The sequence below is a fragment of the Sorex araneus genome, chromosome 4, assembly GCF_027595985.1.
Source record: "Sorex araneus isolate mSorAra2 chromosome 4, mSorAra2.pri, whole genome shotgun sequence".
Classification (NCBI taxonomy): Eukaryota; Metazoa; Chordata; class Mammalia; order Eulipotyphla; family Soricidae; genus Sorex; species Sorex araneus.
In genome coordinates this window covers 67,606,656-67,630,945 of record NC_073305.1, presented here as the reverse complement: position 1 = coordinate 67,630,945, position 24,290 = coordinate 67,606,656, and the positions used below count along the sequence as shown (strand labels likewise).

The window sequence follows — 24,290 nt, the reverse complement described above, 5'->3', positions numbered from 1 at the left end:
CATGGAATTTCCAATTCACAGACTTCACAATTTTCATATTCTACATGAACAGACATGTTTGGACCTTAAAATAAAGCAAAACCTAGATTCTCTTTCTACATGGTTATATAACAACCATTTGTATATTTTAATATTTGTCAGAGGCAACAACACATCAGTATCAAGACTCATAAGTATATGTGAGTCTATGGAGCTCGAGACTAAAGACACAGTGACTGCTAATAAAGAAACAGAATGTGAAACACAGGCCAAAAAAAAAAAGGATGGAGTGGGGAAGAAGGAAAGGATTTTCAAATGATATATTGCCTCTGCTTCACTATGGAAATGCTGACAGGCACTCAAGAAAACACCCTCACTTTCCGACCCCACAACCAAAGACACTGTGGTGAAATCAGAGATGCAACATGGGAAAACGCTAACTAAGTTTGGGCATTAGAAAGACCAGAGACCAAGATTACTACAGTATTATTCTGTTCAAAAAGAGCACCATTCGGTAAAAGTGGGTCTACATACTCAAGAAGAATGTGTATCGTCACTGACTTCTATTCGTAGGCTGCTTCCTGAGTCAGTAAGTAAATGAAAATTCTTCTTGCAAACTTCTTTCTCCAAAGAGCTGAGGAGGAAGTCATGTCCTTGCAAACTTGGTACAAGAGGCAAAGTGCCTAAGGGAAGTACCAGGAACTGATGCTAAAAAGAGAACTCCTATCTCATGTTTATGCTCCTATGTACCCTCACTAAATGGAACGAAGGATGAATTCCTCATAGTAAAAATAGTACATTTCTCCCTCTAAGAATGAAGCATTTCATAACTGAAAGATACATAAGACATGATTTCTTTATCTGTAATGGTTTCAGATTTTATATGTTGGTGATGAGATCCTGGGTGGGAGGCACGGGGGAAGGGTTCCTTATGTGAGTTTTGGCAATGGTCAGCACCACCCCTGCCCACAAATTCTAAGGCACCTTCGTATTCAACAACTACAGTGAATTCCCATTAGACAGAGTAGTTATTACTATGCACTGAACATCGAGGCTCTTTCCCCCAAATTTATACACTGACATCAATGGCATGTCGTTCATACATGACACCAGAGTCATGTTCTTTGGAGATGGGCTTTAGGAGGTTAGATCCTGAGAGTCAAGCCCTCATGGATGGAATTAGAGTCCTTATTAAAAAGTGGCCACAGAGGAACCAGAGAGAGTACAGCAGGTATGGAGCTTGCCTCGAATGTGGCTGACCTAGGTTCCATTTCAGGTGCCCTATGTTGTTCCTTGAACTCACCAGGAATGATTCCTGAAGGCAGAGCCAGGAGTCACCCCTGAGCATGCTGGTTGTGGCTCAAACACCCTTCCACCCACGCCCCCCCAAACTATGCCCACTGAGGCTTTCCTTGTGTCCTCAGCACATAAGTACACAGCAAAAGGAGATCTGTCTGTAAATGAAAAAGTTCTTATCACACACAAATCTGCCAGTGTCTTGGTCTGATCCTCCCCAGCTTCCAGAAGTGTGGAAAACAAGTCCTTATGTCTAAACCACTCTCTGTTACGTTCATTACTGCTGCACAAATGGACCAAGAATATTGTGACCAACAAATCACTGTGAATCCTGAAACAGAATCACTCTTCCTACAGGAAATACAGGACTCAGTTCCTACAAGTGTCTGGCTATCTTTTATCAGCTAGTCCACATGCAGTCTCATTTTCTGTGTGCTTCTGTTCAAGGACAGATGATGTGATGTGTAGCTGACTCATGCCACAGCACTCACTCATGCCTGGACAAGCCCAACTCAGTAAGGGTCCCTATAGCCTTCAATATTGCTTAGGAATATGACTTGAGAGCACTTCAACTGTAAGCTTACAGATCATCTTAACTGGAGAAATCACCAATAATAACATACAAAGATGTGAAAAACAAAACTGGCACTGTATAGCTGACAAAAGGGCACTGGCTCAATAGTATGTGCAGAAAGGAGCACGGAGAGCTTTGCCTGGTCCAGTCCTAACTGGAGACCACTCTATGGGACAATTCTAACCTGTTATCCTGCACTTGACTGCAAAGGACAAAAACGAGGCCATAAAACACTGATTTGACAATTGCAAAAATATTTGTAGCCAGAGTGGGCAAATTCAGAAATAGTGAATAATAGGTGTTGTGTGCGGTAGGGTCATGGATAGCAATCCCCTCCAGGCTCACTCTGACCTTTCTTCTCCCACTGGACAATCAGTAATGTGGAGTAATCACTGTACAACATGTGTCACCTACCTGGATCCTGAGCAACAAATGCCGGTTGGCATGCTCCAGCTTCTTCTGCCGGTTTTCAAGTTCTTTTGCACGTTGCTGTTCTCGCTGCAACTTTCTGATATAGTCAACAGATGCTTTTAAAATGGTTCCCTTGTTCCAGCGCATGTCTCTGTAAAGGAGACGGAAGGAAATGGACTTTTATAGGATTTGAGGCTCAATGAAAATTCAGAATATTCAGAGCATTCAATTTCCAAGGATATGGTAACAATTATAAGTTGATAATAGCTATCATTAGCTGAATGAATGCTGCCATGTGCTGAGCACTGCCCACCCACTTCTTCCACTTATCTTGTTTCACACAGACAAACACTTTGAAAGGGAGGGTTGTTGTTGAAGTGTTAAAACAGATTAGTTGATTTGCCCTAGGTCACAGTGTTACTGTAAGGGGGAATCTGGGCTTAATAGGTTTGTTGATTATAAAGTGAGTATTTTTAAACACTATTCTAGGGCTATTAAAGTTAATTCACCCAGGGAGACAAAATAAAGCCATGGTGTTAAAAAAAGAAAGTCAACCAAACTCCATATTTGATTGTATGTGGAATGAATATGACATCACTGAATTTTATCATGCATTTTCATAGGAAAATTACCTAACCTTCTCTCTGTGTCCATTCCCCCGTGTATAAAATGTGACACTAAACTTATATAGTGGCCACATGGATATAAATTATTGAAATCACATGAATATGATATTTAGCATGCAACTCAATAGAGCAGATACTGTGGAAAGGACTGAACATAATACAACGGTTAGCTTAAAATGGCACTTACTATGTACCAGGATCTCTAAAAAGTATTTTGTGGTTCATATAATTATAACAACCTTGATGTGTAGTCACTAAATATTACCCCCACTTTGCAGTAAGGAAACCAAAACACAGAGAAGATAAGTAACCTGTTCAAGGTCACAAAGCGAGAAAGTGGTAAATCCAGGAAGCCTAGAGAATCTTGCTCCACAGTCTGTGTCTTATTTCTAAATTGGGGGCCATATGAATCCCCAACATATTCAGGGGGGGTGCAGATAAAATCGCATAAATAGAAAGTTATAGCTATGGAAAAAAGTTGACAAACACTGTTCTAAACCACAATACTATTCTCCCTATTATGTGATTGAGTCCTGAGGGCAAGTAAACTAGGAGGGAATACTCAGACCCCATTCCTCTTTTGTAACAGGTGAGGAAAATGAAGCACAAGGCTTCGAGTCTCCTCCTTCAAGTCAGGTGTCCCCTAAGGAACAGTTTTAGAATTCAAATCCAGGTAGGCCAAGCTTAGTGACTTTTGGTTTTCAATCACTGCAGCTGAATGTACTCATCAAGGAGAACATGAAGACTGCCATTGAACTGTAGGTAAAAATGAGTGAAAACATTGAGAGTACTCCAGAATAATAGCTAAAAATGACATTATATTATTTAATATTTCTACAGGGCTTTAAATAATCCGGATCATTCGAAGATAAAACTTTGGATGATCACAATCAAGGAAAATGAAGCAAACAAATAGCACTTAATGTACAGGAAAAGAAAATCCAACTTCATAATTTATAGCTGCTAAAAGCTTATCGAAGTGTCAGGTGGGATGTGTGACAAAAGGCCATTAAAACAAGACACCAAGTAATTGATCCTCATATGGATTAGATGAAGAACAAAACAGAAGTTCTCCCATGAGAGGCAGAGTCACAGCCCCTGGAGAATTCCTTGGGGGTGGTCCCTGGGGTCCGAGCACCAAAGATGGCAACCCAGGGAAGTGTCCTGGGACACTCAGAGTGAGCACAGAGCAACTTGCAAAGACCAAAGTGACAAAAACTTTGGCAGTCAGGGAGAACTACAGTGAAGTCAGCCTGAAGCAGACAGCAGGGTGAGAAACCAGCACTGAAATGTGAAAAAGCAGCTACTTCATTTTTATTTATTTATTTTTAAGATGTGTTGATTTCATCCTATTATCTTGAATTTTGTTTCCTTGTGAGACCCAATTAATCAATCAGGGATGCTATTTTGGTGTGTGTGTGTGTGTGTGTGTGTGTGTGTGTGTGTGTGTGTGTGATAAGAGGGATGCTCTTTTCTCTTCACACAGTGTATACAGATACCCAGTAAAAAAGGTCTCAACTGGGGTAGAGAAGAGGTCAAGGGTCAAGACCCTAATCAACTATCTGGTGTCTTCAGAGCTGCCTCAAAGGCCATTTCAAAATCCAGGTATGGGACATCCCCCCCAATAGATTAGTCTATTTTATCTTAAAACAATTCCTACAATTAAAGATAATTATCAGTTCAGAGTATAAACACATAAGTATTCTAATACAATGGAGAAAGAAGATATGCAAATAGAGGCTTTCTCTGCAGCCCCATAATTTCATAATATGTTACTAAAGAGATTCACATGCTACAGTTTAAAAGAATATGCTAAAAAGTGAAAGCTGATAAAGAACAGGAAAATGGGAATTCAATTTCAACTATCATGCAAGACTGACTATAGGAAATGAAGGTCACAGCCCCTTAGTAGTAGAATAAATTTGAGCTGCAGAACTGAGAATCTGAATAGTTTGAGTTTTGAAATGGCTTTCCTTGAAACCTGGGGAAAGCAAAATGTTGAAGATGGAAATTGTGCTTGAACATTCATCAAAACCACCTCACAATGGGGAATGGTTTTATTTTATTTTGCCACAAATTCCCTGACAATAATGTGAATAGCAAATTTAATAAGCCTTGCATGAATAATGCTTGATTTCATCTTTACATTTTATTAGGTAGCCAAAAGGTCATATTCAAAGGCTAATTTCATAGAATGCCGGTGGGAGTCATTAAAACGTATATATCCTCTAGCCCCTTACTTCAAATGGGCCAATTTCTAATGGATAAAAATTGTGTATTTGTTGTCCTATTTGCTGACGTTGCTGGCAAGAAAATTATCTTTACAACTACTTTCTCTGAAATAGGGAACAGGAGAGAATTTGAAAGCTGAAATACAAATGAGCTGATTTGTACTTATAAGAGGTTTAAAAACTACTTTTAACCCCCTGGATTACTAAAACAGAAAAGGCATGCAAATTTTCAAAAAATAATTGACCTCGGACTATTTAATATTATTAAACTTGAGGTCTCTAGTATCAGCTCTTAATCTCTGTCAATGTTAAATAAAAAAAGAGCCAACAAATCATACTTTAATGCTATTGAGAGCACTAAATTGCATAACAGCTAAAATAATTTTTAAGTATCTTTTCATTTATAACCAAGGAGTCTCCTTATTTAAAGAAAGCCACCTCTTTACAACCAAAGCTAAATATATTCTGTGTGACACTTTTCTTTTTTGTAAATTCAGTATTTTCTTTTCAAAAATTTAGTTTGATAAAACTAAAGGAAAGGTATAGGAAGTATACAGGAGCGGAACCAGAGAGAGAGAGAGAGAGAGAGAAAGAGAGAGAGAGAGCGAAAGAGAGAGAGAGAGAATTTCTTTACTCTAGTTTTTATAACCCTGCACTTTTTTTCAACACGAAAAAACATTAAGGCACAAAAAATATATGATGCAGATTAACATGCAATTGTACTCACGGATCATTTGACTTGGGAATCAAAGTACCTAGTTCTTTAATTCGGTCATTTATATTAAATCTTCTTCTTCGTTCAACTTCAAGGAAAGAGCACAGGAAAGGGCCATTAGTAGAAGTGCCACGTAGCCACTTAGCAAATCTCATGAAAGACACATATGCATTTAATTTCATCAGGATTGGACAAAGTAAACCTGAATTTGTATTCTTCCATTTGGTACTGAAGTAAAAGCACTTTGGAAAATGAATTTCTTTCAAAAGAACTTTGACGTTTAAAAGTCCTCAAGAAAAAAAAAAGGGGGGGCTGGAGAGATAGCACAGCGGGTAGGGCGTTTGCCTTGCACACGGCCGACCCGGGTTCAAATCCCAGAATCCCATATGGTCCCCTGAGCACGGCCAGGGGTAATTCCTGAGTGCAGAACCAGGAGTAACCCCTGTGCATCGCCAGGTGTGACCCAAAAAGCAAAAAAAAAAAAAAAAAAAAAAGTCCTCAAGATACACAATTTCTCATATGATAATAATAATTCTGAAATCGAAGTTTCATCCTCAGTTACAAATGACAGCACTGCCTTGGAGTTAGCAGGAATTTGGTGAGGATAACCAGCAATATACGGGGAAGAACTAGAACTTAACCTTGGTCTTCCAGTGCTAAGAGCAGCAATTTTTCTGGGAGGGGAAGTTTTTTCACTTTGCAGGTTAAAAGGCAATACTTAAGATATTATGTATGGACTAATATAAGATAATAAAATGGATTTTGAAACTATTAAAAATATAATCACTTTAATTAAGTAAATATTTTTTCAATGTAGTGAGAAACATTGCCAAACTTCTTATTTTTAACCACTTAGCATTATTTGATCTCATAGGCCATTAAAAAAACCCATGTTATGTCTCAACATGGCCAAACAGAAATGAAATGTAAATCGTACCTGGAATTTTATATTTTCTAGTAGCCTTGTGAAAAACTTTGATATTAATTTTAATTTTAATACTTTAATAACCAAATATATTAAAAATATTGTCACCTCCCTATACAATCAAAATAAAACACAAATTTGGTACTCAATATGCTTTTCTTTATACTATGCTTTCAAAATCTTGTAATATATACTTATGGTCCATCACAATTTGTATTAGCCACACATCAAGTGCTCATAAGCAGACATGGTAAGTGACGATGTTATGGGAGAGTATAATCCTAGGAGTTTAGAGTAGCTCCCATCACCTAAAAGCATTCCTGTTTACTAATTCAGTAGTCTATTCAACTAAGTTGTCATCATAAGGGATGGTGAAATAATAAAGCATATGCATTAATATATACTTCCACATTATCTAAACAGTCAAATAATATAAGAGCTAATCAAGTAAGCTAAAATTAATATTCATTTCAAATTTACTATATCCTAAAATAAATTTATATCTGACCCACAAATATTCTATACACTTAGATAATTATTTTATAAAATTATTAGCTAAGTGATTATTTTTATAATTAAAACAAAGAAAGTGCATTATTATTAGACTTCAATAAAATAGAAATAGTAAGAAACATTCATAGTTCTCGAAGAAATTTTTGGATTTTGCATACTCTAATTAATCTCTTCCAAAGACATGAATTCCTATTTTGTTCTAAACACATGAAAATCACAAAAATTCAATCTTTAAGTATCTTAAATAAAATAAATGATAATCTAAGACTTGACTATTACTACAAAGTTAAAAAATGGGGCTGAAGCAATAGTATAGTGAGTAGGATGTTTGCCTTGCATGTAGTCAACATGGGTGGGATCCCCAGCACCCCACATGCTCCCCCAAGCCTGCCAAGAGTCATCCCTGAGCATAAAGTCTGTAAACCTTGAGCACTGTCAGGTGTGGCTACAAAATAAAACAAAATAAAAATAAAAAGTTTTATCAATCCTTTGTGATTATTTCTCAGTATAGGACACAGCTCTTGGGACTCTCTTGGCATTTGTTTCCTGGTGATCTCCTTTGTACCTCAGGAGTCTGATAAGTGTAAGATCAGTGAAATTCTTGTTTCCAGTCTAGAAATCTCCTTCTCCAGGATGCTCTCCTCTAACTGACAACAAGAGACCTCCAAAGGGCCTAAGCTAGGCCCCCGACGTCCAAACATGAGGGCTCATCTTTCCTACCCAAATCAGCTCCCACCTCACTCACTCTCACACTTTCCTAGTGCCATTAGCCATAACCTAGGAACCAATTTTGCACCTCTCACCATCCCGCATCCCATTATGTCTACACGGCTCTACAAAGTATACCCAGAATCTGTCCACTCCCAACTTCACGACCCAATGGAAGCCTCCAGTATTTCCTGCCTAGATGACAGCAAGATCGCTCCAGATCCCTGATTCTCTAGGGTCCTCCATTCTCTGTCACATTTGGTCTCGAGAATATAAACGCCAGAGGGATCCTGCTAAAACCTAAACCAGATCATGTCAATCCTTAGCTCAAACCCTCGGGTCTCTCCTTCTGTGGTGGTAGGTGGGGAGGGTGCTGCCAAGCAGAGGTCAGGAGGCTTCTGTTCTCAGTCAACCAGGCGGACAGTTCAGTGCAAGGGCCCAGGACAGAATGCTTCTCCTCGGTGCCAGGAGTTACCCGGGACACCCAAGCATTGCGTGGGGAGGGACAAGGGGGCATCCAGAGCTGCACCCGGCAGCACTCGGAGAGACCATGCAGTGCCACCACCCATACGGCATGTGCCTTAGCCCCTGTTTCCTCTCCCACTCCTCCTTTTTATCTCACCTAGAAAAAGTTCTTGATGTGGCCGACAGGGTTCCGGCAGGCTCCCTTCCTCTAGCTCATGTCTGCTCTGCGCCTCCTATTTTGACTTGTCTGTGTTCCTCCCTTTTACCCGCAGTAGATTCTTGCTACGCCCCAACCAAGACGTATTCCCCAACTTGTAACTTGCTATTTCCCCCTGCCTGGACACTCTTCTGCTATACGCATTAATAACTATGTCCTTAACTCCCTAAGCGGTGACTCAGAAACACTTACGAGCTTATTCACCCTAAGCGGAAAGACCACTTCAAGACCAGCCTCACATTCTACCCCCTTGTCTGCCCTTGGACTCCTCACAGGACCATAGACAGCCAAATAATTGTCCATTAACTCTGGCATTCCAAGCACCATATGCCAGCCATCATAAATATGTAAGAGGAAGGTTGGGTCACACCTGGCTGTTCTCAAGGACTATCCCTGGCTCTGTGCTCAGGGGCAGCTCACTATTAGCAGTTTTCAGGAACTATACTGCAGAGTTGGTTTTTGGGTCACACCCAGCGATGCACAGGGGTCACTCCTGGCTCTGCACTTAGGAATTACCCCTGGTGGTGCTCAGGGGACCATATGGGATGCTGGGAATCGAACCCGGGTCAGCTGCGTGCAAGGCAAATGCCCTACCCGCTGTGCTATCACTCCAGCCCCCATACTGCAGTTGGGTGATCATACCAGGGCCACCTGCATGCAGCACGGGCTCCTTATCCTTGAACTCTCTCTCCAACACATTAACTATACATTAAACAAAGCATAAGAAGTAGATTTAAATTTTAAAAAATCATTCTGCATCTATCTTTTGTCACACAAGACCACCTGGGGCTGGAGAGATAATACAGTGGACAGGGTGCTAGCCTTGCATCTGGCTGAGCTGGGTTCAATGCCTGGCACCCCATATGATGTCTGGAGCACCCATAAGAGTAAGACTTTAAGCCCAGCTGGTGTGGCCCCAAAACAAAACAAACAAAAGCAGCGTCTCTGCTTCTCTGTAGATTTAGTTACCACACTCTACTTTTACTTTAGTGCCTTTCTCCTCAAGTATATGATCATTATTGTTATAAATGTGATACGACTGAAAACTTTGTCAACAATTCTAAAAAGTATGTAAAGAAAAAAGTATTCTCAATTCTCACCTGAGGGAAATGCCATGGCTGAATCGTAGGTCTCCCAATACACACATACACAGAAACACGCGCACACACAGCAAAGCCCATATGGCCTGCTATTCTTATATAATGGAATACTACACATCTCATTCTGCTGCTATTCTTCTCTCAGATGTACTGCAGACATCTGTTTAAGTCAGGAGGAATACTGACCCCATTCTTCGTCAGAAAACAGAGTAGCCTGCATATGGATGCACCATAACTTACAAATAATTCTATAATTGACCTACACATGATAAATATTCCAACTACTAATTCCAACAACTAATGATTGTTATGAATCTTTTGTCAACATGGATGTGTGTAGTATCCTTATTACAGTACATATGCACTTATGCACTGTAGCACTGTCGTCCCATTGTTCATTGATTTGCTTGAGTGGGCACCAGTAACGTCTCCATTGTGAGACTTGTTACTGTTTTTGGCATGTCGAATACGCCACGGATAGCTTGCCAGGCTCTGCTGTGCAGGCAGGATATTCTCAGTCGTTTACCAGGTTCTCTGAGATGGACAGAGGAATCAAACCCGGGTCGGCCGCGTGCAAGACAAACGCCCTACCCCCTTTTTTGTTTTCTTTTGTTTGGGGGTCATACTGAGATGTCCTTGTGGCTATGTCCTGGCTCTGTGCTCAGGGACCACTCACGATGCTGAACGTTAAATCAGGGCTGGTTGCATGCAACCATCTATCACTATACTATCACTCTGGCCCTGGAATCATCAATGCTGGCTCATTTATTCTGTTTGCTGCCCCTAACCAAAATATAAGTTCAAACTAGTGGGAAATCTGACATTCTATTTCACGTCCATATCATTCAATAAATAGCCAAGCATGAATCCATAAAGGTATTCTTTTGCATATTCAGGAATTTACTCTTGCAAAGTAAAGTCCTAGAGGAATAAGAGCTATGCAATCGTTAATTTCCAATAATTAGAGGAGATTTTAAAAATCGTTTTATTACCCAGAGTTTTAGCATGCTGTACTTGCACTTTATTGAAAACCCAGGATTTCAGATCTTGGTGCCTAAATATATATTGTTTTCTATAAGATCCAACTTACTTTACTACATTTCAGTTAGGTAAATTTTTTATAGTGACTAAATTATTTATATAATTTATCTTATTTGTGGGCTGGAGCAGTAGCACAGTGGGTAGGGTGTTTGCCTTGCACGCAGCTGACCTGGGTTCGATTCCTTCGTTTCCTCTCCGAGAGCCCAGCAAGCTGCCAAGAGTATCCCGCCCACACGGCAGAGCCTGGCAAGCTACCTGTGGCATATACAATATGCCAAAAACAGTGACAAGTCTCACAATGGAAACGTTACTGGTGCCCACTCGAGCAAATCGATGAACAACAGGATGACAGTGCTACAGTGCATATTATTTATAAAGTATTTTGTTTCGCTTTGTTTTGGTGCAGGTACACACCAGCAGTGCTCAGGCTTACTACTAGCTCTGCACTCAGAGATCACTACTGGAGGTTCTCAGGGTATGGGGTACCAAAAATTGAACTCAGATCAGCTGCATGCAAAGTAAATACCTTATTTGCTATATTATCTTTCCAAACCCTATTAAGTATTTTAAAAGAAGAAATATATCTTGGGGTAAAAAAACTTACAAACTAAAGGAGAATTCAGAAAAAGAAGTCCGTAACTTTTGGCTAAAAGGTTCAAAGTATCACAGGCCTAAATGGGAACCAGCAAGAGCATTAACTAGTTAAAGGGAAGACTCACCCCCTCTGGGCCCGGTAAGCTTATTTCTCATGACTTAACCCAGAGAAACTACTGCTGTACACAGAGAAACATGCATGCAAATCTTTGCTGCAAGCATGCTTATAACTGGGGAAAATTCCAAGCAATCTCAATACCTAGCAGTAGATATTCCGCTGTGAAATACATGCAGCAGTTTTCCTAAATTGAATGGCTAGATTCATCACGGCAAAAGGTCTTCAGGGTGTGGTACTGAGTTACAAAGCAAGCAGCCCTGGACATGGACAACAAACACAAAACAAAACTTCTCTCTGAGTGCATGCTTGCCTGTATTCTTAAATATAGTGAGAAAGAAGCTGGGAAGATTCGTGTAGCACGTGGGAAAAGGGTAAGGGGGGGCTACCTGAGGATAAGAAGAGAACGCTGGCCTTATTTTATCGTCTTTAGAGGTCAGGCATTGATACCAAACTTTTATACTTCAAAAGCAACTTAGGAAAAAGATGACAGTCAACCATGAGATGAGAAATTCATATACACAGGAACTATTTTCTACTTTTCAGCCTAATCCTTTGCATATTATTTACCCTGCCATCTCTCTTGCTTATGAAATAAAATTATTTAAGTCTTCACAGAAAAGAGCTTGAATAAGCAGGTATTTATAAAATAATATTAAAATAGGCTTATTTAGTTTTTAAAGGCACAGGTAAGATCAGAAGTGAGGGAAACTGTTCTGCCATGCATTACTGCCCCTCCAGGTAGGTTTCTTCTTTTTTTCCTTTCTGCTTTTTTTTTCCCCTTCAAATCTCACTGGAAAAGGAGATAAGCCATAATCCCCCTTTGTTAATAAATTCCAGTGTGAGCAAAACTTATAATTGGGTATTTGGGAATCAAGTTTCACACACACCAAAAAAAAAAAATCACTATGAATAAGGAAAATAAGTACTTTTCAGGACATGAAAACAAATGCATAAAAAAAAATTACAATTAGTTCTGAGAAAATAAAAGGCATGGTTTTTCTGAAATGCATATTTTTACCCGCTAAACGTACCTTTTTCAACTAGAAAAATCAACTTTTTCCAACATATTGATATAAGCGGAAACATCAACTTCAACAATATCATTAACATAAATGAACTTACTCAAGTTGTGATTGTCCTTTTTTTGCCTTTCTTTAGCCAACGCTCTCGCTTCAGACTCTGTGGGGAAAATACACGCTGTGCACGTGAATGAAGCAATTAGAAACTGGAACTGTTCAAGGCACACAGCAATGTAAACTTACAAACATTTCATTTTTCTGGATTGATTGATTCATTCATTGACTTCATTAAGTATTAATTGCTTTTTTAAAAAACATTATGACTTTTAGAAACTCACATATTTTTCTAAAGAAATCTATATTAGATGACTACAAAAACTTATCTCTCATAAAACTAATCGCCCCCAAAAAATATAACAAACATTCAAACATTCAGACATACCTTAAAAATACAGGTAGAATATGAGAGAAATAAGTAACTGGAAAACTACAGACATTTGCTGGTAATAGTTTATAATCAGGAGTCAAATTTTCTTTTTGGGCAATGCAACTTTTCCATCTGTCTTGGACAGTTTTTAATATACAACATGCGACCCAAACTTTAATAAGCAAATATAAAAAGGTGCCTGCTGAGATGGCTGGGGGTGGGGGGTGGAGGGCGGAAGAGGGAACCTGGGGTCTACTGGTGGGGGAAAGTTGATTCTGGTGGGGGGTCAGTGATGGAACATTATACCTCTGAAGCACAACCATGAATAGCTTTGTAAATCACAGTGCTTTAATAAAACTGGGAGGGGAAAAAAAGAAAAAAAAACTAGTAGGGAGGTTCCCATATTGGATCTCTAATTGATTCATAGAAATGAAGTCAAGGAATAAGGTTCCATTAGAAACTGTTAGAATAAAATTATTTTTAATGAACTTTAGGAACAATTATTTACTAGACTGAATTTTTTTTTAAAGTGTGCATACATAGATTATGCCTATATCTATCCATATATGTACAATTTTCCCCTTTTTTGGGTCAAATAATAGGCAACATTTACTAATACATTCTTCTTTTTTAACAATATCTTAGTTCTATTGTCTTGTTTTTACAAAGCAAGTTTTAGTTATTTTTTTGGTGCTGGGAATCAAATATAAGGGCTTATGCATACAAGCTTTGTGCTTTGACGATGAGCCACATTTCTGAGTAGTTGTCTTGTTTTTGAGGAAACAATCATAAATATAATTTGAAACTATACTCAAATAAAAAAATATATTTTCGTCACTCTAATCATTTCTGTTTTAAAATATAGGTTTTATTTGTCCACATTTTCTTAAGCTTATAGCATAAATTTTCTTTCCCATTTGTTTGCTTTCTGTATTTTCATTAATTTTTAATTTAAAATTTAAAAAATAGTATTTTATTCTGTTACAAATTCTTGAAGAAGTTTGTCACCCTTGACCAGAAAAGGAATTTTCTTCATCAAATCCATCTTCCACGTTCTGTTGGCCCAATCATTCAGGCCCAAGACAAAGAGTGGGATGAGGTAGGGATTGTAAATTGACCTTAATAGAATGTAGTTTTAATATAATTTGATTGTGTTTTCATGGTCAAAATCTTTCCTAAGGCATCAAACAAAATGGCCAGATAGGTAACTTCACAGTTGCCTCAAGAACACACAATACTCATTTTTATCTATTCAATAATTTTTCTGTCCATGTAATATAACAAAAATAACAAGAGCGATATGAAGATGTGAGAAATATACTCTTGATCATTCCCAAATATGGGCTAGAATGTGTGTCAAAGAAAATTTCAGATATCAGGGTTCTGAAACTGAAATGCTCTAGGGGTTTGGCAAGTCGCATCAACACCAGATTCAGGGGAGATACTTTACAACTGGAAGTGTTGACAGCCTTGCCCACGCCAAAAAGGACAACAGCCACGGACAGACATAATGTGAGTCACGGGATAATGGAGGTAAAGAGCAACGGTTATCCTAATAGTCTGTAACGTGGAACCTGCAAGTATAATTTCTTAAAATAGTACACAGGAAACCGTCATCAACTAAATCACAGAACCTCAGTGAATAAAAAAGTTTTTTCAAAAAAAAGAAAAGAAATATGCTATAGGCATTTTATTCATGTTTTAACAGTCTATGGTAAAACAAATTTCTTAAAGAAAAAAACCACTCTGTATTTTAGCCATTGCACAGATGTGAAAAAAAAGTTCTGGAATTTGGAAATAGTCTGGAGGTCACTTTGCTTCTCAAACAATCAACAGAACATCCTCAGTCTGAGTCATATTTGCTCGGTATTTACCTGTCAGCTCCCTTTTGATGTTGGGAAGGTTCGCTGGACACGAGTTGCTGATGGTAATACCGGGAGGAGGCAGACTTTGGTTTCCATAAAGATCAATCAAATTTCCAGACACGGGTAACTGCAAAGGGAAACAGTGATAGAAATGTGTCCTTGCATTATTCTCAAGTTATTTAGATAAAAGATACTGACATCTTCCAGGTTTAATTTAAAGGAAAAGGTTTGTATAACCAGTTTTGGTTTTTGTTTCTTTTTTTAAATGAGATAAGCTATTCACCTTTATCTTCACTCACAGATGCATTTTGTAATTAGTTCCCTTAGAAAGAGAAAAAAACTCCTATTTTACACATACACTAACTGGTTATACAATTTAGTTGATGGGTTTACTTTTTATCACGGAGGCAATGACTAATATGGAAAATGCTTTATCTAGCATATCTAGTGTTATGTAGAAGATTTTCTACAAGGAAATGTTGGCCCAAAGTAGTTACTCTCCACCAAAATAAATCGTTTGATCAATCAATTTCCTACTTCCTATCTCTCTCCAAATTCTCTCTCTCTCTCTCTCTCTCTCTCTCTCTCTCTCTCTCTCTCTCTCTCTCTCTCTCTCTCTCTCTATTTTTTTAAAATCAGGAGTATCCTTTTCTTAAAAGCAAAAGCAATTTTCCGTGAAGCTGAAATTTTTCACAAAGCCACAAGAGGGAGCTCACTGACTTTAACAAAAATAAAACTACACTGGATATTAAAAAAAAAAAAAATCCTTTCTAAGCTAGTTTAAGACTGTTTTTCTCTAGTTCTGTCTTAAATATTCCAGTGTAGGCAAATAGTACTTTCTCAACACTGACTTCCTTATGTCATTTATTCATTTCCCTGCTAGTTCATTTCAATTCGGTGTACCTTTTCAGGAAGGAAAGGTTTAAACACTAACGACAGGGAAATTTTTCACTATTTCCATCACAGAAACTTTCCATTCCCAACTGAATTCAAACAATTCCTAGCGCTATTATTACCCAACCATAGTTTTGTGTCAGTTCACTTTTCTCTTAGCCATATTCTCTTAATTTCATACTGGATAGTCTTTGAGGTATTAATAAAATGTTGAGTGACCAGGAAGTATCTAGTGAAGACTATATTGCAATATGCTCTTAAATGATAATAAATACCCATGAAAATATGAATGAAATAAAGATAGAATCAAATGTGTCTCTTCTTTGGTAGTTATCAGCCATTTCTTCCTAACATGACTTTTAAACAAACGCATTAGAAATGAGGACTGTGCCTAAAGAGAGGGCTATCTTCCCCAACAACTTGATAAGACACTCTAAGATGAGGGGAAATAGAAAGACAGGGAGAAGAGAGATTCACAGGCTACACATGGTCTCTTCCATTCCCTCTCACTCCTTTTCTCAGGCCATACTTATATCCTGAACATAGGATGCAAGCTATATTCCCTACTAGCATATACATACCAGAAAACGTGATCATTTAAAACGCCTTTGAAACAGATTTGAGGCCATCTTTTGCTAAGGAACTGATATAAAGTGACTAATTATGTTACCATTTCACTGTTGTTGATTTTTTTTTTTTTGCTTTTTGGGTCACACCCAACAATGCACAGGGGTCACTCCTGGCTCATGCACTCAGGAATCACCCCTGGCGGTGCTCAGGGGACCATATGGGATGCTGGGATTAGAACCCGGGTCGGCCGCGTGCAAGGCAAACGCCCTACCTACTGTGCTATCACTCCAGCCCCTGTTGTTGATTTTTTTAAATGACTTTTTAATTTATTTTTGATTTGGGGGCCACAACCAGCAGTGCTTAGGGCTTACTCCAGGCTTTGCATTCAAGAATCCCTCCTGGTGGTGGCTGGGGAACCGTGCTCAGGTCCAGCAGCCAAGCTGAAGTCGGCCTGTGCGAGGGAAGTGCCTTATGCCTTGTATTATCTCTATGGCCCTCACTGAGGATTTTTATGAAATAAATAAATAATCTTTCCAGAATAAGTCTTGCTCTGTGTATGTTCATTTTACTCTTTTCAGCACAGCACAATAAAATGAGCAGGGCTCAACACCGGAAAAGAGTCAGAAAGTGGAAACTTATAAATCTGCCAGGATGCTTGACAAATAAATATCCAAATTCTTCACTTTTAGCTCCTATGTTTCTGAAGTTTCAGATCTGGGATGAACTACCACACATTTCTTTTTTAAAAACTCAATAATGTAAATTTAAATAGCAATGCAACAACCCCAGAAAGAACTATTCTCTGAATTGTACAAATACAAATCATACATATTTTTTTTGGTGTGTGTGTGCCCTGTATGTAAAACATGTGACTATGTTGAGATAATCTGCCAAAGAATAAATAATGGGCAGGTAGGCTAGTTTATAAAAAAGGAACCTTTGAAACTGGCACACATCAAAAAGAACAAGAACAACCAGTGCTGGTGCAGATGTGGGGAGAAAAGGACTCTCATTCATTGTTGGCGGGAATGCCAACTGGTTCAACCTTTTTAGAAAACAATATAGTGATTTCTCAAAAAAATAGAATAGAAATTGAATTTTCATGTGACCCAGCAATACCGAAAAATGCCCTGGGGGCCCAAAAACATACAGCTGAAATGCCATCCGCTTCTTCTGTGTTCATTGCAGTACTATTCACAATAGCCAGAATCTGGAAACAAATTGAGTGCCCAAGAACAGAGGACTACATAAAAAAATAATGGTACATTTACACAATGGAATACTATGCAACTGTCAGGAAAAATTAAGTCATGGAATCTGCTTTTAAAATGATGGAGATGGAGTATCATGCTGAGTAAAATGAGTCAAAAGGAGATGGATAGATATAGAATGATTGGACTCATTTGTGGGATATTTTAAAAAAATCTTAATATGAGACCAATACACAATATACAGAAACAAGAGCCAGGAGGACTGGTCAGCAGTTGGAAGCTTGCCACAGTTAGTGGTGGGGTGGTGGGAGCATTAGGAAAGAAAAAGGGCCACTAGGACAATGATAGTTGGAAATGATCACTCTGGACAAGAACTGCCAGTAGGTATAGGGACAAACATTATAACCTTTTAGTATCTGTGGTGCAAATCATAATGCCAAAAGAGAGAGAAAGAGAGAGACAGCAAAGACAGGCAGACAGACTTACTGACAAAGACAGAGACAGAGACACAGAGACACAGAGACAGATAGAAAGAGGGAAGAAAAGCGCCTGCCACAGAGGCAGGCTAGGGTCAGTGGGTTGGGAGGGAAAAAGGTCATATAGTAGTGAAGGGACAGATGTTGGAGCACTGTATGACTGAAACCCAATTGGGAACAGCTTTGTAACTTTGTATCTCATGGTGATTCAATTATTATTTTATTTTTTAAAAGAGGATTTTTGAGGCTGGAGTAGTGGAGCATATCATTTGCAGGTGTGAGATTCTGAGGTTGATCACAAGCACTAGATAGCCTCTTGGACATCACCAGGCATAGTTCTGGTGGCCCCCAAACACTGACAGACCAAAGCAGCATTGCATTGCCAGGCCCAAGACAGACAAAGCAGGTCCATACTGCGGGCTTAGTATCACCAGGATAGCATGGAAGCCCCTTTCCCCCAACGCCCCACACCCAGCCTCCTCCTCAAGGACAATGGAAGAAGAAAGAAGAAAGAAGAGGAGGAGGAGGAGGAAGAATAAAAAAGAAAGAAGGAGGAAGAAAGAAGCAGAAGAAGAAGAAAGAAAGAAGGGGAAGAAAGAAAGAAAGAAAGAAAGAAAGAAAGAAAGAAAGAAAGAAAGAAAGAAAGAAAGAAAGAAAGAAAGAAAGAAAGAAAGAAAGAAGGAAGGAAATGAAGGAAGGAAGGAAGGAAGGAAGGAAGGAAGGAGAAAGAAAAGAGAGAAAGAAAAGAAAGAGAGAAAAAGAGAGAAAGAGAGAAAAAGAGAGAGAGAAAGAAAGAAACTGCGAGGGCATTTGCTTTGCTTGTGGCCAACCCGAGTCCGATTCCTCCGCCCCTCTTGGAGAGTCTGGCAAGCTACCGAGAGTATCCTGCCTGCATGGCAGAGCCTGGCAAGCTACCCGTGGTGTATTTGATATGCCAAAAATAGTAACAACAAGTCTCACAATGGAGATGTTACTGGTGCCCGCTCAAGCAAATCAATGAGTAACGGGATGACAGTGATACAGTGATGTACATCAAAACCATTTTATTTTGTTTCTTTGATGTTCATTTTTACAGTGGCAAGTATCAAACCCAGGGCCTGCCACATGCATGCAAGTCCTGGATTGCTAGGCTTCATCTAAAGTCCCTGTAAATCTAAACTGCATAGATAACCTGATTATTAACTTCTCCTGCACCACAGTATATTTTCTCAGCATACTCTAAAAACAGGTGGTTTGTGTATATACATTTAATAGATGGAGATTCCCAGAGAGAGAGAGAGGCAGAGGGAGATAGAATATGGGAGAACTGAAACACCATACATGAAACAGAGCCAAAGATGCCAAGGATAGGCTGGAAATAGGGATAGAAATAGTGTCTCTGTGTGTGTGTGTGTGTGTGTGTGTGTGTGTGTGTGTGTGTAGGGAGAGAGAAAGATGGGAAGACAAATGGACAGACAAGCAAGATTGGAGAGATGGATGGATGGAGAGGAGTTAATAAAGAACTAATATCAGTGGCAAGGATTGACAGTAGAGCGGGGCAGGAAGGGAAAGCAATTAAAATCTGTAAAAAGATGGCTTATCAGGCATTCTACTGAGGTCAGACACCGCCACTTCCAATTGAAGAAGCAGTTTATAAGCCTCTATCTAGTCTTTGAAAAGATTTTCTGCTTCAGCATTTTCAATACTTGCTGATTAGGAGTGGGCAGCCGGAGCCTGCCAGAATACTCGGCGGGGAAAATAGCATTTTGTGGGTGCCTACTCTGGACCAGGCAAGAGACCAGAAAGGTAATTTTATGGCAAGAGAGGTCATAGTTATTGCAATGCCTGAACAGAGCAATTTTTGGTAGAAGGTTCATAAGTATTAGGATGTGGCGTGGTCATTATCAACTTGTTGCTATTAGCTAGTTAGAAACTGATTTTCTACTACAGTTAGATTTCCATTAAGAAACTGAATTCTGGGAGCTGCAGCAATAGCATGCGACTGACCTGAGTTCAAATCCCAGCATACCATGATCCCCTGAGCACGGCCAGGAGTAATTCCTGAGTGCATGAGCCAGGAGTAACCCCTGTGCATTGCCGGGTGTAACCCAGAAAGAAAAAAAAAAACAATTCTGGGCTGGAGAGATAGTACAGCGGGTAGGGTGCTTGGCTTGTATGTGGTAAACCAGGATTCTATCCCTGGCATCCCATACTGTCCTCTCCCCTACTCCAAGCACACCAGGAGTAATTACTGAAAACAGGACCAGGACTGACCCCTGAGAATCACTGGGTGTGGCCCCCAAACCAAAAAAATAATTAATTTAATTTAATTTTTTTTAAAAAAGAAACTGAACTCGGGACCTCAACGTGAACTGAGCATGGAGGATGATCCAAATCTTTGCAAGTGAAAACCCAGCTGTTCGAGAGACACATAGAATGTCACACTTATCCGTGCGGCAAGTACAGCGTGTGCCTGAAAGACAGGCTCAGTTAAGATCCTACTGATGCTGACCCTCTCTGGGGCGTGGTGGCCCTTTTAGACAGTGGCAACCACACCACTAATCTCAGAGCTTTGGAAGCATGAAATATGATAAAATAGATGAAACAGTGCCTGCTATCTAGGTAACCGATAAACTGAGAGTCTCAGTAACGTAATTTTCTAGAAAAGATGGCAGTGAACATGGGGTAGGAGCTTGGCAGTGCAGCATATGCCTCAACTGTGTGAGCCCTAGGTTCAGTGCTTGGCACAGCAGAAAACAAAAATAATAAAAAAGCACTTGACTGGAAAGTCAAGCTAATCGATACTGATCAGCAAAAGCAATTGCTACCTCATTAACTGCTGAGTATCCTATCAACTATTAAACAAATTTTAAGGGACTGTGAGTTGCAGGCCTGAAGGGACTACTCATTACCCCAAATCTTTACTGAGTCTGTTTTGCCCTCAGGAGGACATCTGTCAATGTCTTTTTCACTGTCACTGCCACTGCACTGCATCCCGTTGTTCATGGATTTGCTCAAGCAGGCACCAGTAACGTCTCCATTGTGAGACTTGTTGTTACTGTTTTTGGCATATCGAATACGGCACATAGCTTTCCAGGCTCCACCATGCGTGTGAGATACTCTCAGTAGCTTACCGGGCTCTTCTAGAGGGATGGAGGAATCAAACCCGGGTCAGCCACGTGCAAGGCAAACACCCTTCCCGCTGTGCTACTGCTCCAGCCCCAATGTCTATATATATATATATATATTACAGTTAGTATGTGTATATGTGTGTATGTGTGTCAGTGGGGGAGGGAGGTGGGAGAAGCGTGCTAAGGGCATGCCGTAAGAGGCCAGAGATGCTGCTGGACATCCTTCAATGCACTGACCATTCCAGCCAAGATTTATCCATCTCCCAGGCCAACAATGCCTAGGCTGGGAGACTCTGTCCTACATGGTGGCTTTTGTTTTAATACTAATGGCTGTTACTTCTTGAAGCAATTAAAAGTATGGTTAATTAAAATAATATGGCTTTTAACTAAAAGTAGTCTCCTAGCCATGTATATTTTAAGATAGGACCTTATGGTTATTTTTCTAGGTTCAAAAACCTCCCTCATAAAACACAGTTAATTCCTTAATTAGGTCAAAGTAATATGTTTGTAGCTAGGAAAGGCAGAATAGGCATCTTCTGCTAACAAAGATGCGATTTCTATCTCCTTAAAGTAAAAAAGAAAAACCAGAACTGGGAAGGGGGTTGAACCACCCCTGGCTATACTTAAGGCTCTCTCCTGGCTCTGTGCTCACATTATTCATGCTTGTGCTCAGGGGAGCAAATGCAGTGCAGGAATAGAATCAGAATCAGTTGCATATAAGGCAAGTGTCTGACCCCTAGTATCTTTCCTCGGCCACTCCTGGATTCCTACCCAGCACACTCACCTAGTGTGGAGACTTGCCTGCCCTGCAGTGCACAAGCTGTACATGGGGAGATGGAAGTCATAGACTAATTGGGACAAATAATGAGAAAGCATATGTGCTCCAAACTTTGGCCCCAACAAAATGAATATTTTTCCAAGTAAATGATAATTATAAAATGTTGTTATCAGTTTTTTTTCTAGAGGGATGGGGCCCTTCTCTGAATATCAATTGGGCACTGTTAGCACAAGTAAACTGGGACTTTTATTCTTTGTTTGTGATGGTACAAGAGGGCCCTTGTGTTCTCAGAATAGTTATTTCTAGACTCCAATTCCCTTAGGATAGTTTCCTCTCTAAGTGTTCCTTTCACTTTTTTTTTGAGTAATTAACTTGAAATAAAGCATTTCAAAGACTCATAAGGGGGGAAAAAAGTTCAACATTCAATATGAAGAACATTAACTTTGAACTTTACTGTGGGAAAAAAAATCAAGCTGCTGGTAAGCTGTAGCAGATTAATTTTTTTCAAAATCCAAACCCAAATTTATCCTGAGTAATAGAATTAAAACTTAATGAGGCTGTATCAGGACCAGGATGTTGTACTAAGTGCTTTTTGTATCTTGACTCAAACTTTTTCATATGAGTTTTACTGTTTTCTACGCTATTATCATTTCTATTTAGTGTCAGGAGAAATGAAGCAAAGAGGTCTGATAACTAGCTAAGAGAACATTTAATTCAGATGTCAGGATCAGAGTCTGTGCCCCAAATCTCTAGGGTTTACTATCCCCCACCCCCCAAAATAGCAAAATGCTAAAATGGGAAAGAATTTGATACCAGAATCCTGCCCTCCTGAGTTCCTTTTCTGAGTCCTTCAGAGTTCTGCAGGTTCTGGTTCTCAGTTAGGAATTAATTCAACAGTGCCCAGAGGATCATTCCTGTCTGGGAATTACCCTGAGCCAGCCTCACACGGCTTTTGAACTCTCCTTTTTCATTCAGAGTTGAGGTGGTCTCCCCTTCCAGACTAGTAAGCCCTTAGGAGAGTAGAAAGTTTGCTTTACTGTACTGCATGCAAAGGTTTCACCCAATGTTAAGCACATTATTAGGAGCTTAATAAATCAGTTTTGTAGGAGCGATCAGAAAGGAGTAGGACATCTATTTTAATGTGGAATGAAAAGATGTGGGGGATATTTTGTCTAAAGGAGAGAAGCAATGGGGGTCATGAGAAGGGTCTTCAGTCAGCCTGTATCAGGACAAATTCTCTATGATACAACAGAGCCCTCTATCTTAAATTTACAAACAGATCCATGAGGAAGACAACAGGGATTGTTAAGTATGTTATTTTTATATACAGCTTGCCCCACTTCAGATTCTCAATATAGGCCCTGAATAAAATAAAATATCAAAATTCTCTGATATACAATAAATTTTATTTAAAAATTTTGATATTATTGTGTACAACTTATATTTCTAATGCTACATAATACATATTTTCTCAGAGGACCATGTGATGTAAGTCAAAATCATTAGTCCTATTTTATGGATGGGATAAAGAAGAAAAGAAGCCAAGCAATATTCTAGGTAAAATAGCAAAAGACAATTTAGAATTAGAACCCAGGTTTGGTCCCAATTTCCAACTCCTAACCATCATGCTTTTCTGCTTCTTTTGTATTGGTTCATATCCTTCATGGCATTCAAAAAGCTAGATGCCTAGCAGTGTGTGTGTGTATGTGTGTGTGTGTGTGTGTGTGTGTGTGTGTGTGTGTGTGTGTGTATAATACAGAGAATATACAAAAGGAGGTTAAGACACTGAGTATTAAGTTCAACACAACTTCATAGGTCCTCACCATTAAAAACAACAATTTTCTTTTTGGTTTTTGTTTTAGGGCTACACTTGGCTGTGCTCAGGGATTACTCCTGGCTCTGCACTCAGGAATCATTCCTTGCATGCAAAGGACTGTATGGGATGCCAGGGATTGAATCCAAGTCAGCCATAAGCAAGGTAAGAGCTTTACCCACTATACTATCTCTCCAGACCCTAAACACAATGAATTTTAAAGACAGTGAAGATTATTATACCCTCTTGAGTTTACCCAGGTACCCATCTGAACCAACAACAAAATGACCAAGCTCATCATGAAAGTTTTTTTGGGACAACGGGTCCCCTGCTAATTAAGCAACAAGGGCAGTGAAAACAGTATAAATATACCTATGTCTTTGGGTGTATTTACAAATTCTTTCATGCAAAACTCCTCCAAGTGATTTGCTCATGTCATCCTAGGATTTAGATTGCTGACACGTACACTTTGCCCCACGGCATGTCCAAAGTCAGAAGTAGAAAGGTCCCACCAAAAGCTAGCCAAGGACTCAAAGACAGAGGGGGTGATTTTGCAAATGAAATAAACATTTATCAAAATTGCAGAATAAAATTTAGCTCTTTCAAAATCAAAA

At 39.3% G+C, this 24,290-nt stretch overlaps 1 protein-coding gene across 7 annotated transcripts in view; it reads right to left on the bottom strand.

Moving 5' to 3' along the window:
* The window catches only part of MITF (melanocyte inducing transcription factor), a 230,775-nt gene that overhangs the window by 7,303 nt on the left and 199,182 nt on the right, over nucleotides 1-24,290 (bottom strand). For 4 of the 7 annotated variants that reach the window (XM_004612790.2, XM_055136578.1, XM_055136576.1 and 1 more), the window contains 4 exons: nucleotides 14,834-14,951; nucleotides 12,636-12,710; nucleotides 5,845-5,920; nucleotides 2,264-2,411 (listed from right to left, as the gene is read on the bottom strand). In XM_004612790.2, the coding sequence (XP_004612847.1) occupies nucleotides 2,264-2,411; nucleotides 5,845-5,920; nucleotides 12,636-12,710; nucleotides 14,834-14,951 (417 nt within the window). The remainder of the gene's footprint in view (nucleotides 1-2,263; nucleotides 2,412-5,844; nucleotides 5,921-12,635; nucleotides 12,711-14,833; nucleotides 14,952-24,290) is intronic. The other 3 variants (XM_004612791.2, XM_055136577.1, XM_004612796.2) reach the window with 1 other exon arrangement.